At 53.4% G+C, this 15,186-nt stretch overlaps 1 protein-coding gene across 5 annotated transcripts in view; it reads left to right on the top strand.

Annotated features, from left to right (window-relative positions):
- The window catches only part of HMCN2 (hemicentin 2), a 177,547-nt gene that overhangs the window by 97,014 nt on the left and 65,347 nt on the right, over positions 1–15,186 (top strand). For all 5 annotated transcript variants that reach the window (XM_061154405.1, XM_061154403.1, XM_061154404.1 and 2 more), the window contains exons 32-43: positions 297–578; positions 1,256–1,364; positions 1,590–1,759; positions 5,435–5,589; positions 6,037–6,133; positions 7,175–7,270; positions 8,978–9,154; positions 10,183–10,340; positions 11,365–11,488; positions 12,136–12,311; positions 13,537–13,633; positions 13,838–13,957. In XM_061154405.1, coding sequence (XP_061010388.1) covers positions 297–578; positions 1,256–1,364; positions 1,590–1,759; positions 5,435–5,589; positions 6,037–6,133; positions 7,175–7,270; positions 8,978–9,154; positions 10,183–10,340; positions 11,365–11,488; positions 12,136–12,311; positions 13,537–13,633; positions 13,838–13,957 — 1,761 coding nt within the window. The remainder of the gene's footprint in view (positions 1–296; positions 579–1,255; positions 1,365–1,589; positions 1,760–5,434; positions 5,590–6,036; positions 6,134–7,174; positions 7,271–8,977; positions 9,155–10,182; positions 10,341–11,364; positions 11,489–12,135; positions 12,312–13,536; positions 13,634–13,837; positions 13,958–15,186) is intronic.

Genomic DNA, 15,186 nt, shown 5'->3' with positions numbered 1-15,186 from the left:
GGGGATATACAGAGACGAGCGTTCTGTGGAAGATGAGCTCATTGGGGGAGCAAGGCATGGAGAGAAGATGCAGGCAGAGTAGGGGGCAATGGGGGGGGTGTGCCACCTAGGAACAGAGGATGGAGAGGGTGCTTCCAGCTAGGGGTTTGGGGGAGGCTCAGAGGAGGAGGTGAGGTCTGAAGAGGGCTTCCAGCTAGCGGAGCAGGGAGGAGGCATCTCGCACGGGGTGGGGTCAGGGAGGGGCTTAACTGGGCTTCTGGCCCCTCAAGAGCCCCCCGCCTCCGTCTCTCCCCTAGTCCCGCCCACCATCGAGGGCACTGGCGAAGGACCTCGAGTGGTGAAGGCCGTGGCCGGGAGGCCCTTGACCCTCGAGTGTGTGGCCAGAGGCTACCCACCCCCCACCGTCTCCTGGTACCACGAGGGGCTGCCCGTGGTGGAGAGCAACGGGACGTGGCTGGAGGCGGGCGGCGGCGTGCTGAGCCTGGAGAGCCTGGGGGAGGCGTCCGGAGGCCTGTATAGCTGCGTGGCCAGCAGCCCCGCGGGGGAGGCCGTGCTGCATTACTCCGTGGAGGTGCAGGGTGAGCCCAGGCCTGCCCCGCCCGCCTCACTGGGCCGGGGGCCCCTCCTCGCACTCCGGCTGTGTGCGGAGAGGGTGGAAGCTGGGGGAGAAGTGACCAGTGCCTGAGACAGATGAGGGCACTGTGACCTTGGCAGGGGCCCTTCGTAGCTACCGGGTGGACGGGGTTAACTCCCAGGTTCAAGGGTCCCTGTTCCCTCCCAGGACTCTGGGCTAGGTCACCACCTGGCTGGCGGTGGAGGACCCCTGGGAGGAGGACACCACCCCTGGAAGGAGGACATCTGTCTTCCAGGAGATGCTTCTGGTCAATGGGAGCTCAATGGGGAACTAACTCTCTGAGGCCCAAAGCTGGGTGGTGGGCGCTGGTCCCAGGACAGGTGGGCGGGGCTTTTGCCTGCTTCTTCCCACCACTGACTCCGAGATAAGTCAGGGAACAGGCAGACGAGACTCCTGAGCCCTGGGTCTGGGGAGAAGACAGATGCTGAATAAACAGACCGCTCTGGTGGGGAGGCCGAACTTGGGTGGTCCTGGAAGGCCTCCTGGGGGAGGGGCCACTTATAGGGAGACTTGAAGGGTGAGGTGGAGATTGGGCCTTCCTCCGGCGGCACAGGGGCTTGGGAGGGCTGGAGGCCGGCACTTTCTCAACTCCAGACACCCAGTGGTGACTCCTGTCTGCAGTTGCCCCACAGCTCCTGGTGGCTGAAGGCTTGGGCCAGGTGACCACCCTCGTGGGACAGTCCCTGGACCTTCCCTGCCTGGCTTCGGGCTTCCCAGTGCCCACGATCCAGTGCGTATGGGGTGGTGGAGGCCAGAACGGGGGGGATGGGGGTGGGCAAAGAGCATGCTTGGAGGGGTGGGGCTGGGAGATACTCCACCTCCCAGAAGTTTGAAGGAGGCCATGGAGCCAGGGGCGTGAGAGCAGGAGAGAGATGTGCCTGACCTCTTGGCCTGTCCCGTCGCCCCCGCCTGCCCCGGCCTAGACTGACCTGTTCCCCTCCCCGCCACACTCTAGGTGGCTGCAGAATGGCCGCCCGGCCGAGGAGCTGCCCGGGGTGCGGGTGGCCTTGCAGGGGACGATGCTGCACATCGACCGCGTGGAGCTGGGCCATGCAGGTCTCTTCGCTTGCCAGGCCACCAACGAGGCTGGCACAGCCGGGGCTGAGGTGGAGCTCTCTGTGCACGGTGAGTGGGCCTGGGGTTCCGGGGCCGGGGTGGGTGAAGCCAGAGGGCCAAGGTCCTCTGCGCCTTTGGCAGGCCTCGTAGACTTGGGCAGGGTGGGGAGCTGGTCTTCTCAGGACGGCATTTCTGGGCTGGACTCCCCAGCTCACCAAAGAGACACAGACGTGAGCGGGGTCTCAGCTTCTCACTACACTTGATGTCTCCCCAGTCCACAGGCCCACGATCCTCTCCCCAACCTCTCTTATCCCATTTGCTCTCTTTATACTGATCACACCGAACTTCATTCAACTCTTTAAATAAATTGGCTTTCTTACCTCAAGCCTGTAAATGCTGTTTCTTCGGCCTGGAACAGTCTTCTTCGACTGCTTACCTCCTCTCTATCTTTTAAATCTGTCGTAAATCACCCTTTCCTCCAGGAAGCCCTCCTTGATTCCAACATGGTTACAATCTGCACTTCATGACCATAGCACCCCCACCTGTTGTACTGGAATTGCTTGTTTGGTTGTTCATCTCTCCTGCCCAGCTTGGGAGCTCTGGGGGCAGCACAGAGCTTTCTCTGCTGTGTCTCTGTGCCTAGTACAGTGAGGGGCACAGTGCACATATGGATGGATGATGGATGATGGGTGGGTGGTGGATGGATGGATGGATGGATGGATGATGAATTGATGGATGAATGATGGTTTATGGATGGATGGATGATGGATGAATGGATGGGTGGATGATGGATAGATAGATGGTAGATGGATGGATGATGAATAATGGATGGATGATTGATGATAGATGATGGGTGGATGGATGATGAATGATGGATGAATAAATGGATGGATGATAGATGGATGGATGGATGGATGGATGGATGGTGGATGGGTGGATGGGTGACAGTTTATGGGTGGATGAAGGATGAATGAATGGATGGATGATGGATAGACAGATGGTAGATGGATGGGTGGATGGTGGATTGTGGATGGACAGTTGATGAAGGATGGATGAATAGAGGAAGAATGGGTGATTAATGGATGGATGGCTGATGTTTGGTTGGATAGATGGATGATGGATGGATGGATGGATGGTTGATGGATGGATAGATGGATGGTTGATGGATGGATGATGGATGGATGATGAATGATGGATGAATGGATGATAGATGATGGGTGGATGGATGGATGAATGGATGGATGAATGGATCTATGATGGATGATGAATAGTAGATGATGGGTGGATGGATGGATGATGAATGGGTCTATGACGGATGGTAGATGATGGATGGGTGGATGATGGATGGTGGATGGGAGAATTTTTTTGTTGTTGTTGTTTTTTATTTTTTTTGGAGCCTGGACACGTAATCCTCATATACTTCATCTCTCAGGTAAGGGGCATGTCCAATCAACTATCCTGACTGATATGTTATTTCTTCAATTTCCTTCCCAATAGGATTTCTCATATAGTTTGTGGCTCACCCAATTCTCCCTAGCTCCTGTTAAAAGATTATGTTTTCAACTCAACGCTCTCTATATATCAAACCAGCCTCCTCTAGTCAACTGCTCCCCATACCTTCTCTACATTCCTTTCCCTACACTTATTCACAAAAATCCCACTCTTTCTCCCTCACCTTCATTAATATCAAACTGCTGACTTTCTTTAACAGTCCCCTCGTTACCTTACTTCCTAGTTTTTCTCATCCAGGCCCACATGACTCTGAAAAAACCCTCAAATGCTAATTTTTTTCTGATTAAATTTCTTGACTATATAGACTCATTTCCTTTCTCCTGCTATATGTACTCTTTTTTTCTTCAACTCCTCCTGTCCGAGATAGTTTCACAAGGGAAATGTGAGTGAAAAGGACCCCAGGAAAGAACCCAAGGAACAAAGTGGAGAGATTAGTGAATGCAGAAGGAAAAAAACACAGAACTGGATAAAAAGGGAAGTTTCATTTAAAATACTCTGGAAGAAACATTATACAAATACCTGGAAAAATGTAACCTCCCCCTTTACAGGTAGATGTTGAATGAAAAAACAGCTCAACTCTAGAACAGTTTGGTACCCCTTACCCCCCACCCCGCCCCCAACTCTAAGGCTGGGTCCCTACCCAATCCCAGTTGTAGACTCTAGAGATCTGAAAACAAAACAGAAAAATAACCATAATGGGGTAAAGGATGATGCTAAATCTAGGAAAGGTAAGCGGAACTGTGTGAAGAAATGAAAAATTTCTTTATAGTGCAAGAAATCTTCCAACCTTTGCTTTTACTTTCTCAAAATTTCTCCTTACTCTTAAGCTAGATTTTCTCTGGCTCTCTATACCCTACCTAGTTTCTGCTTCCCTTGCAGAAAGCTTCTGACCTGCAAATAATTCTTCAGTTTAACCATTCACCCACACTTCCATACCACCTCACACAATAATCCTCCCACTCCCTGGAGAAGGATAACCAGCAGCTGCTAAGCAAAGGGTATTCAATCACAAAAGACTACTTTTAGAGAATGAGCCAGCAAAGAAAACAAAAAACAGAAATACCCTGGCATCTAAGACAATGCTCAAAAAGGACAGATGGACAGAAGTGTATCAAAAATACATATACACAAATCACCAAAACCTAAATGGAGATACTTAAACTGGGGTCCACGGACTATGGGCATGCAAAAGTCACCCAAGCTAAAGGCAGACAGTAAAAGCAAGCTGTAAAAGAAGATAAAAAGCAGTTTTTTCTGTTGGAGAATTATCACATGTCAAACTAACAAAAGGAGTCTTAAAATCCAGTATTATGACAGCCAAGAAATGCACCAAAAAGGGAGCGGAGAGTGCAGAAAAATGAAACTAAGTAATACATAAGCACATCAAGTTCAGCACTGGGGCACCATAGTAGCTGACGAGGGACTATGGAACCCAAAAAGCTGAAGCACCAGCTCAGTGAAAGAGGCCTAGACTCAACACACTCAAAAGCAAAGACAACACAACTTTTAAAATTTTTGACCCAAGCGATATCTTACATAAGGGTTTGCGTGAAAACCAAGGTCTGGAAGAGTTTTGAGTCAAATTATAACAAAACCCTGAGCTTTCTCCTCAAGAAAGGGCTGGCAGCCGCCTACCCAGCTTCAACACAACTTTGGAGATCATGAAGAGGTGCAGAAAAAGAAAAGAGCACGTGGTGTGCCTTAACATACCTAGACTGAATACTTAATTAAAAACAAAACAAAAACGTTTTGAACGCTTCGCTTCTTAATACTTCATGGCAGACAAATTCAAATCCAAATTGTCTAAAGCTAGGAGGCATCTAGTTCAAGACCTTTGCACAGGCTGAGCCGCCAAGACCTATTTTCGGCCTTGAGGGACGGGGGAGGGGGCTGCGCGGCGCCTGGTAGTCTGGGAGGCTCAGGGCCAGACCCCAAGCCCCAGGGAGGGACGGATGGGCCGGACACCGGCGAGGCGAGGGGCAAAGGAGCCGACAGCCGGCCTCCGCCGCCGCAGCCCGGATGGGAGAATTTTAAAGGAAAAGACCTGTTCTGCTGGCTCCCAGCCTGGTGCTCTTCCCCGCAAGGCCAGGTGTCTGGAGGGTTAAGTGGGGGGAAGCTAGAGGCCAGCCCCGCAAGGCCACTCCCCCACTACCCAGGCATTGAGGAGGTTTCTGGGTGCCCACTGCACCCCTCCTGACCCTGACTGGGCCTCCCTGCCTCTTCTCTGCCCAGAGCTCCCATCGGTGGTCATAGTTGGGGGTGAGAACATCACAGCCCCTTTCCTGCAGCCTGTGGCCCTCCGATGTGCAGGGACTGGGGTGCCTACCCCAAGCCTCCGCTGGTGGAAGGATGGGGCAGCTCTGGCAGCCTCGGGGGGGAGCCTGCAGGTATGTGCAAGGGCCGCAGGGCTGGTGGGACAACTGCACAGGTGGAGCGGCTGCTTTTTGGGGTCCTGGGGAGCCCAAGAGGGGCCCTGGAAGCCTGAGGGCAGAACAATGTCCACTCATCCTGGAAATGCTCAGTGGACGCTGGGGTGCTGGGTCTGAAGAAGGAAGGGAGCCCTTAGCCTCGACTGGGTCTGAGAGTTTGGGTGGCCAGAGGGAGAAAGTTGGGGGAGGGGAGTAGCCCCCAAGATCAGAGGAATCCTCTGGAATCTGAAAGCGTGGCTCAGAACTCCACCCCAGAACCAAGCTTGTGCCCATCCTCACTTTCTCCTGCCCTGGGGCCAGCAGCAGCCTGCCCACTCGCCATACCCCAGTGTCGCTCTGACCGCCCTGACCCCGGGCCCTGCCCACCTCCCTGGTACACACCCGCCCTTCCTCCTGTCCACCCAGATCGAGAAGGTGGACCTGAAGGACGAAGGCACCTACACTTGTGTCGCCACTAACCTGGCCGGGGAGAGCAGGAGGGACGTGACGCTCAAGGTGTTAGGTAAGGAGACTGTAACGGACGTGGTGGGTGGCTGAGGGCCCGCGGGGCCACTGCCAGAGGTCCGAGATGGCCGGGGGTCCTAAAATCAATGCCACGTACTTAACTTTAGATGTCGATGGGACTTCCCTGGCGGTCCAATGGTTAAGACTCTATGCTTCCACTGCAGGGGGCATGGGTTTGATCCCTGGTCGGGGAATTAAGATCCCACATGCTATGCAGTGCAGCCAATAAGATAAAATAAGTAGAAAGTCATTTATATATGTGTGTGTATATATATAATTTTATTTATCTATTTATTTATTTTTCTTGGCTGTGCTGGTTCTTCCTTGTTGCATGGGCTTTTTCTCTAGCTGCGGCCAGCAGGGGCTACTCTCTAGTTGAGGTCGGCTCCTCATTGCTGTGGCCTCTCTTGTTGTGGTGCACGGGTCCTAGGGCACGTGGGCTTCAGTGGTTGTGGCATGAAGGCTCAGAAGTTGCTGCTCATGGGCTCGAGAGCACAGGTTCAGTAGTTCTGGCACACGGGCTTAGTCGCTACATGTCAAGTGGGATCTTCCCAGACCAGGGATCAAACCCACGTCTCCTGCATTGGCAGGCGGATTCCTTACCACTAAGCCACCAGGGAAGCCTCTCCTTTGATCGCTTTCTGTTAGACTTTCAGTGGACAGCCTGTTCTCATTCATTTGTATCTTTGCTTGTTTTATGCATTTGAGGGCTCATTTAGGTCCTTGGGTATATGGGCACATCCTTGCCCTTGTCACCCCTCATGACTTCCTGGGGTCCCTGGAGTCCACCTCCCCCACTGTGCCTGATGCTGGCTGTTCCTGGGGGGTTGGGTACAAGCGATTGAAATAAAGCTTGCATCCCAGCGCCTTTGTTCTTGGGCATGGTCCAGGAGGGGGTTCCTTAATCAGCAAACATGAGCCGTTGGGGTGCCTTATTGCCCAGGCCCCCTTGGGAAGGCTGGGGGGGGGTGTCTTGGGGTGGCTAAGCTGAGCTGCCTGGAGCCTCACCCTGAAAGCCAGGGTCTTCTTATCTCCCTAGTGCCTCCCAACATTGAGCCGGGCCTGGTCAACAAGGCGGTGCTAGAAAATGCCTCCGTGACCTTGGAGTGCCTGGCTTCCGGCGTGCCCCCTCCTGGTAAGTATGACCCCTCCTCCTGTCTGAAAACCACCTCCAGCCAACCCCAGTTCCCATCTGAAGAGGTCAGCCAGGGCTCCAGGCACCGCTCTGGCTGAGGATGAAATCAGCAGACCCTCCCCTTCCCTCCCCATGTTCCCCTCGTCCTTCTCGACAGCTGTTTATCTCATGCCCATCACACACCAGGGCCCAGAGCCTTTGCCCTGGTGTCTGAAACAAATCTGCAGGATGTCTGCTGGGTTCGTGGTTTCATGCGGCTGCCCCTGGGCTGGGGGTTGAGAATCTTCTCTAGACCAGCGGTTGAGGACAGGGCTGGGAGCCGGGGCTGGGTGTGAATGCCCAGCAGACATTCCAGGATGGGCCCAGGAAGAGGGTCCATTTCCTGTCCCCCTTCGGAACCACGGCTACCCTGCTTTGCCTGGGGTAGTGAGCCCTGGAGGTATTGGCCCTCTGCTGTGGGGGAACCCTGTTCTGGCATGGGCCCTGGCAGGATGGAAGGAAGTTGGAGATACAGTCGGTCCTTATTCATTTATAATCTCTTTATTAACTTTAGTTTTTAGTTGCAGTACAGTTAATTTACAATGTTGTGTTAATATCTGCTATACAGCAAAGTGATTCAGTTGTACACATGTATGTACATTCTTTATAAATATTCTTTTCCATTATGGTTTATCATAAGATATTGAACATAGTTCTCTGTGGGTACAGTAGGACCTTGTTTCTCCATCCTATACATGATAGCTTACATCTGCTGACCCCAGCCTCCCACGCCATCCCTCTCCCTCCCCCACACCCCCTTGGGCAACCACACATCTGTTCTCTATGTCTGTGAGTCTGTTTTTCATTTGTTGATAGGTTCATTTGTAGCATATTTTAGATTCCACATATAAGTGGTATCATATGATCTTTGTCTCTCTCTTTCTGGTATTTGTCTTTACTTCACTTAGTATGACAATCTCTAGTTCCATCCATGCTGCTGCAAATGGCATTATTTTGTTCTTTTTCATGGTTGTGTAATATTCCATTGCATACATGTACCATATCTTCTTTATCCATCCATCTATTGATGGACATTTAGGTCGTTTCCTTATCTCAGTTCTTGTGAATAGTGCTGCTAGAACCTGGGGTCCCTGTATCTATTCACAGCCAATCCATAATGATGAGGCTGCTGTTTTGGGGTGTACTATACTCTCTTTTGGGGCTTCGCTGGTGGCTCAGAGGTTAAAGAGTCTGTCTGCAATGCTGGAGACCTGGGTTTGATTCCTGGGTCGGGAAGATCCCCTGGAGAAGAAAATGGCAACCCACTCCAGTATTCTTGCCTGGAGAATCCCATGGAGGGATGAGCCTGGTAGGCTACAGTCCACGGGGTCGCAAAGAGTTGGACATGACTGAGCTGCTTCACTTTCACTTTCACTATACTCTCTTTTAAAGATCTACCTCGTGGGTGGTCTCCTGGCAGGGGGAAGATGTGAAGGGGCCAGGCTGGCTTTGACTGTTCTTGCTCCTGGCTGTGTCCCTCTCTGCCTTCAATTCCATCTCAGACAACTGCCGTATTCTGCTCCCATCCATCTTCCTTTCAGGCTTTCTCCAGTGCCTGAAATAAAGTTGCACCATATGGGCACCCTGGAAGCCTCCCTCGGATGCACAGGACACAGGCACACTCTGAAAGGCTGGCAGGGACCCTTGCCTCTCTCTTCTCTTCTCCAGATATCTCCTGGTTTAAGGGCCGCCAGCCTGTCTCTGCCCGGGACAGAGTGATGGTGTCAATTGATGGGAGAATTCTTCTCATTGAGCAAGCCCAGCTTTCTGATGCTGGGAGCTACCGCTGTGTGGCATCCAATGTGGCCGGCAGCACGGAGCTGCAGTACAACCTGCGGGTCAATGGTGAGCTGCCCACGACTAGAGGGATTTGTCCCCAGAGTCGTTGCCCATCCATTTGTCCCTGTCTGTTCCTCCATCTCTCATCCATCCATCCTTCCCTTCTTCCATCCACCACCCATCCTTCCATCCATCATCCATTCATCCATCCTTTCTGTCTTCCATCAATCATCCATGCATCCATGCTTCCTTTCATTTATCTTTCCTTCCTTCCATCTATCATTTATCCACCCATCCATTCATCTATCCATTCTTCCGTCTACACATAGAAACACCCAACTGTCCATCCATTGATCCAACCAACCATTCAATTCTCTGCCCATCTAACCCACCCACCCATCTAACCATCCAGCTTGTCCATCCCCCAACCATTCGTCTGTTCAAACATCAATTCCTCCATCTGTCCATCTTCTATCCAACCACATTTATTGGGTACAGACACAACTCAGAGATAGAGCAGGTTGGGTTCCAGACCACCACAATAAAGCAAGTAACAAAATAAAGCAAGTCACATGAGTTTTTTTGGCTTCCCAGTGCCTAGAAAAGTTCTATATACACTGTATTGTAGTCTGTTACAGGTGCAATAACGTGTCTAAAACATGGACATACCTTAATTAAAAAGTACTTTATTGCTAAAAACTGCTATCATCTGAGCCTTGGGTGAGTCATAGTAACATCAAAGATCACTGATCACCATAACAGGGGTCATCCCTGTGATCCCTACACCATCGGCATGATGATGACCTCACGGTAACCAGAAGGCCCAAGTTCAAGGGCTGCTCCTGCCAGCCCCTGGTAGCAGGTCACTGGGCAGGTCACTGGCCCGCTCTAAGCCTCGGTTTCCCATCTGTGGGGCCGGAGGGATGAAACGAGCAGCCTTGAGACCCGGGGCGTGCCCTGCCCGTGTTGGGAGTGGCTGTCCCTGAGCTTTCGTTGGTGGCCACGCACTCCCACAGGGGTGCCCGGCCAGGGGCCCTGCCCGCTTCGCCCTCAGCGGGGCTCAGCCAGCGCCCCGTGTCTCCCTCGCACTGCAGTGCCCCCGCGCATCACGCTGCCGCCTAGCCTCCCGGGCCCCGTGCTGCTCCACAGCCCGGTTCGGCTGACCTGTAACGCCACTGGGACTCCCAGCCCCCTGCTGATGTGGCTGAAGGATGGAAACCCCGTGTCCACTGCAGGGACCACCGGTCTCCAGGTCAGTGGGGTGGGGGGGCAACTCACCTCTCTGGTGCCTCAGTAGGTGCTGGGAACAGAGGTCAGGGCCTGGGGACGCCGGGGGGAGAGGGCAACAGTGATGGCCCAGGTCGGTTGGCTGCAGGGAGGGAGGAGAGCCGCTAAAAGGAGTCAGGGGCCAGGTGGTCTCCAGGAACAAGGCCCACCACCAATGTGAGATATAATCATAATATAATGTAGCGTAACATAACATACATTGCATTATGCATAGGATGGACAGGGAAGCCTGGCATGCTGCAGTCCATGGGGTTGCAAAGAGTCGGACACGACTGAGTGACTGAACTGAACTGAACATAACATAATGTTAATGTAATATATGTTAAGAACCAAATATATAGTTTAAAATTTTCTAGTAACTGCATTAGACTGAGTAAAAAGACACAGGTGAAACCAATTTTAAAAATACATTTTAGGGCATTTCCTGACTATCCAGTTATTAGGACTCCATGCTTCCCCTGCAAGGGCCAGGGGTTTGATCCCAGGTCAGGGAACTAAGATCCTGCAAGCTGCACAGTGCAGGCAAAATAAATGAATGAATAAACAAAGAAACAAGCAAACAGAATACCCTTTGGCTATATAAAAAGGGAATATTTTAAAAACTGCTGCATAAAAAATACATTTTAGTTCACCCAGTATATCCCAAAAGCGTCACTGTATCAAGTGATCATTATAAAACATCATTAACCAGACAGCTTACCTTCTCCTTTTGGTACAAACCCTTTGACATCTGTCATGCATCTCACACCTGGGGACCAGCCTTATTTCAAGCGCTCCGAGCCCCAGCCCTACTCCCCAGGGGACCCTTTCTTAGGACCAATGGAATTGCCCACCAGCCAGCAGAGGTCTTGAGGTCCGGGTATAGCTTGCATTTCCCCTGCACTGCTGGGGGGCTTTGGGGGCCTGGGGCAGGCTGCCCAGGGGCACCTGTCGGCAATGCCAGCTTGTGAAGGGGACTGATTGCCTGTGGACTTTCTTCTGGGGCACAGGTCTTCCCTGGGGGCCGGGTCCTCACGCTGGCCAGTGCCCGGGCCTCCGACTCTGGCAGCTACTCCTGCGTGGCCGTGAGTGCAGTGGGTGAGGACCGCCGGGACGTCTTCCTGCATGTCCACAGTGAGTCATAGGCCCCGGAGGCTGCCGGGTGCAGGCTGGAGGCTCAAGACGGTGGGACTGGGGCATCCCCAGGGGGTGGATGTGCCAGGTCTGTCCTGAGACTGCGTCTGCCTTCATGTAGAGGTCTGTTGGACCCCCCTGAGCCATGTCTTAAACTGTCAACTCACCTGTCATGGACAGGTGGGCCCGTGGGCCCTTCTTCAGTGGTAACATCTGATACAGCTAAAGTACAAAATCAGGGGTCTTCCCTGGTGGCCCAGTGGTTAAGATTCTGTGCTCCCAATGCAGGGGGCACGGGTTTGATCCCTGATCAGGGAACTAAGATCCCATATGCTGTGCATGGCCTGGCCTAAGACCTTAAATAAATAAAGATTAAAGTTTCTCTTTAAAAAATTTATAAAAGTAAAATACAAAATCATATTCAGAATATTGACGTCATAACCCACCATCCTGTTCAGGTTTGGGGGTCTCCTCTGCCGGTCGTTGAGGGGAGGACAAGAGGGCTTCAGTTCAGGGGGTGGCCCCCATCCTCACAGCACCTCCCCGTCCCCCGTGTTTGCTCCTGGCTGCTGGATGGGGGGGGCCTGACTCAGGACGTGACTTGACTCACTTGCCTGAGACAGCCCCTGCCCTGCCCCCTCCCGCAGTGCCCCCCAGCTTCCTCGGAGAAGAGCAGAACGTGTCTGTTGTGGCCAATGAGTCCGTGGCCCTGGAGTGCTGGAGCTACGCTGTGCCCCCTCCTGTGCTGAGCTGGCGCAAAGACGGCCGCCCCCTGGAGCCCCGGCCCGGCGTCCACCTCTCTACAGACAAGGCCTTGCTGGAGGTGTGCGGCCTCCCAGGCCACCGAGGAGGGCCCCACCATGAGCGGATCTGAGCCCTGACCTGGGCGGGCTGGGACACCCCCTCCAACATCAGTTCAGCTCATCTCGACTTGCAGCCCATCCAGTCCCCAGACCCAGCAGAGCCACTTCCAGCCAAACCAGGATGGAGAGTGAAGCCCCAGGACTGAGCCCAGGAGTTTCTCTCAGCCCCTTCAGTTCAGTTCAGTCGCTCAGTTGTGTCCGACTCTTTACGACCCCATGAACCACAGCACGCCAGGCCTCCCTGTCCATCACCAACTCAAACTCATGTCCATTGAGTCAGTGATGCCATCCAACCATCTCATCCTCTGTCATCCCCTTCTCCTGCCTTCAATCTTTCCCATCATCAGGGTCTTTTCCAGTGAGTCAGTTCTTTGCATCAGGGGGCCAAAGTATTGGAGTTTCAGCTTCAGCATCAGTCCTTCTCAGCCCCTCCCCTCCCCCAAAGCTTTCCACCCATTTTTCACTCCTTGCTGGAAAACCTTCTTGCCTTTGGGCATTTAAGGCCCTTCATCCAGCCCGGCAAAGCAAGGGTTAATTAGAGTCGTGTCTAGAGTCAGCCCCTCCTGCCTGTGGCAGTCACCTCCTGTCTGGCCTCAGATCTCTCACCTGTGAGCACGGTGACACCTTTCTCCTGGGCTGGCCGGGAGAATTCAGAGAATGCCTGTGTGGTCCCCACTTGCCCTAGAGAACAGCTCATCCCCGTCAGCTAGGGGAAGGGGAGCACAGCTCCAAGCTTTTGGGGAGCACTCCCGACTCCAGCCAGCTCCTCCTTCCCCCAGCCCTCTACACTTGGTGATATGATCATTCCTAACTCCGAGCAACTTCAGTTTGGCTTCCTCCACCTGGAATACTGCCCCCTCCTTCCTCTTTCATTCTTCAAAGCCACAGCCCGGCTCCATTATCCCCCAGGTCAGGATCTGACCCCTGAGACAGGGCCCCCTCCACCTCCCCCTTGGGACACAACTGTGGATGTGAAGTGGGGTGAGGCTGGCAGGGCCACCAAGCCCTTGGCTCCCAGAAACTCCCCGGTGCCAGAGATACAGTGGGTGTTACCATTGGCTTATCAACCCCTAGGTTCCAGGTGGGAGCGTGGGCTCGGCGAGGGAAAGTGACGGGCCCGGGTCACACAGATGTGACACCATCTCTGCGCTAGACCCCTGATGGGTGGTTTTTGCTCTTGGCCAGGTGGACAGAGCCGAGGTGGGGGATACGGGCCGCTACACCTGTGAGGCGCTGAACCTAGTGGGCCGCTCGCAGAAGCACTACAACCTCAATGTCTGGGGTGAGGGTCTCCCAGGCTGGGCTGGGCTGGGGTCCCTCCCCCTGCGTCTGTCAGGGCTGGCTCTCAAGCCCAGGGCGGAGGGCGGTGCTGCCTTGCATGGGTCCCAGGATACAGCCTTCCCCCGCCGCACCCTCCCCCAGGGGTCTCTTTTTCACCCCAGTCCCCAGCTTCCTGCCCTCCTCACCTCTGCTCCGTTTTTCTCAGTCCCTCCAGTGTTCCCCTCGCGGGAGCCACGCATCCTAACCGTGACCGAGGGGCACCCTGCCCGGCTCTCCTGCGACTGTCGGGGCGTTCCCTTCCCCAAGATCTCCTGGAGGAAGGACGGTAGGCTGGCTGAGCCCCAGGCTCACTGCCCCACCCGTCGAGGCTGCCCCCTGCCCTTGCTTCAGACCCTGGCTGAGATGGAGATGGGTGCAGGTGCTGGTTACAGAAGCCCCTGGCGCCCCTCCAGCCCCTTCTCAGCCAATGAGAGCTAGACTGATCTCAGGCCTCCCATCAGATGTCTCTTCTTCCAGGAAGCCCTCCCTGACCTCCACCCCAGTCTAGGGAGAGGGGCCTCCTTGACACTGCCCCTATGTGCTAACTTGTCATGTCACCCACCTTAGTCTTTCAATGTCTGCTCCACCATGAGCCCTGAGTCCCGGGAGGCAATGTCTGGGAATTTAGCAGTGGCTTAGCAGTGCCTGATACAAAACGGATGTTCAGTGAATATTTGGAATTCATTCATTTAACTAGTATTTATTGAGAGCCTGTCTGTACCAGGCATCATTCTAGGTGCTAGAAATGCAGCAGTGGATTGAGACAGTCAGATAATAAATAAGAAATGACCCGGGGAACCAAGAATTCATGTGACTCGCTTCATTTCGATACTTGCTTTATTGCAGTAGTCTGGAACTGAAACTGCTATTTCTGAGGTGTGCCTGTAAAATGACTTAATACCTGATGTGATAAAGACTATGGAAAAAAATATAAGCCAAGAAAGAGGAGAAGATTGCTGGGGGAGGGGTGGGGCTTGTGATTTTAAGTTGAGTGGTCAGGGACCTTTGACCAAGCAGACATGAAGAAGGTGAGGAATGAACATGAGATGACTAGGGAAAAGCATTCCGGGCAGAGGTGATAGCAGGTGCAAAGGCCCTGGGGCAGGGGTGAGTCAAGCCTGTTTGAAGAACAACAGAGCGGTCAGTGGGGCGGCAGCAGATTCAGCTCGAGATGGTCACGTGAGCTATGATGGCTGGGTCAAAGGCTGTTGTAGGGGTCCCAGCTTTTACCTTGAGTGAGATGGGCTATTTTAGGAGTCTGGAAAAAGGAGGGACACAATCTGGTTTGTACTTAGCAGGTTCCTGCCAGCATGATAAGAACAAACCATTGGGAGAAAGGGTGGGAGCAGGAGGCCAGTGAGGGGGCTTCTGCAAGGACTCCAGGCAAGAGAAACTGGCACCTGGACTAGGTGGGTAGCAAGGAGGTACTGAGAGGGGGCCATAGTCTTCTGGATGCCTTTCAGAGGTGATGCTGCCAGGATGTCCTGATGAGGGGATGAGGGGATGAGGCTGGGA

This window comes from Dama dama, chromosome 11 (genome assembly GCF_033118175.1).
Source record: "Dama dama isolate Ldn47 chromosome 11, ASM3311817v1, whole genome shotgun sequence".
NCBI classification, from domain to species: domain Eukaryota; kingdom Metazoa; phylum Chordata; class Mammalia; order Artiodactyla; family Cervidae; genus Dama; species Dama dama.
This window is presented reverse-complemented; position numbering and strand designations above follow the sequence as displayed.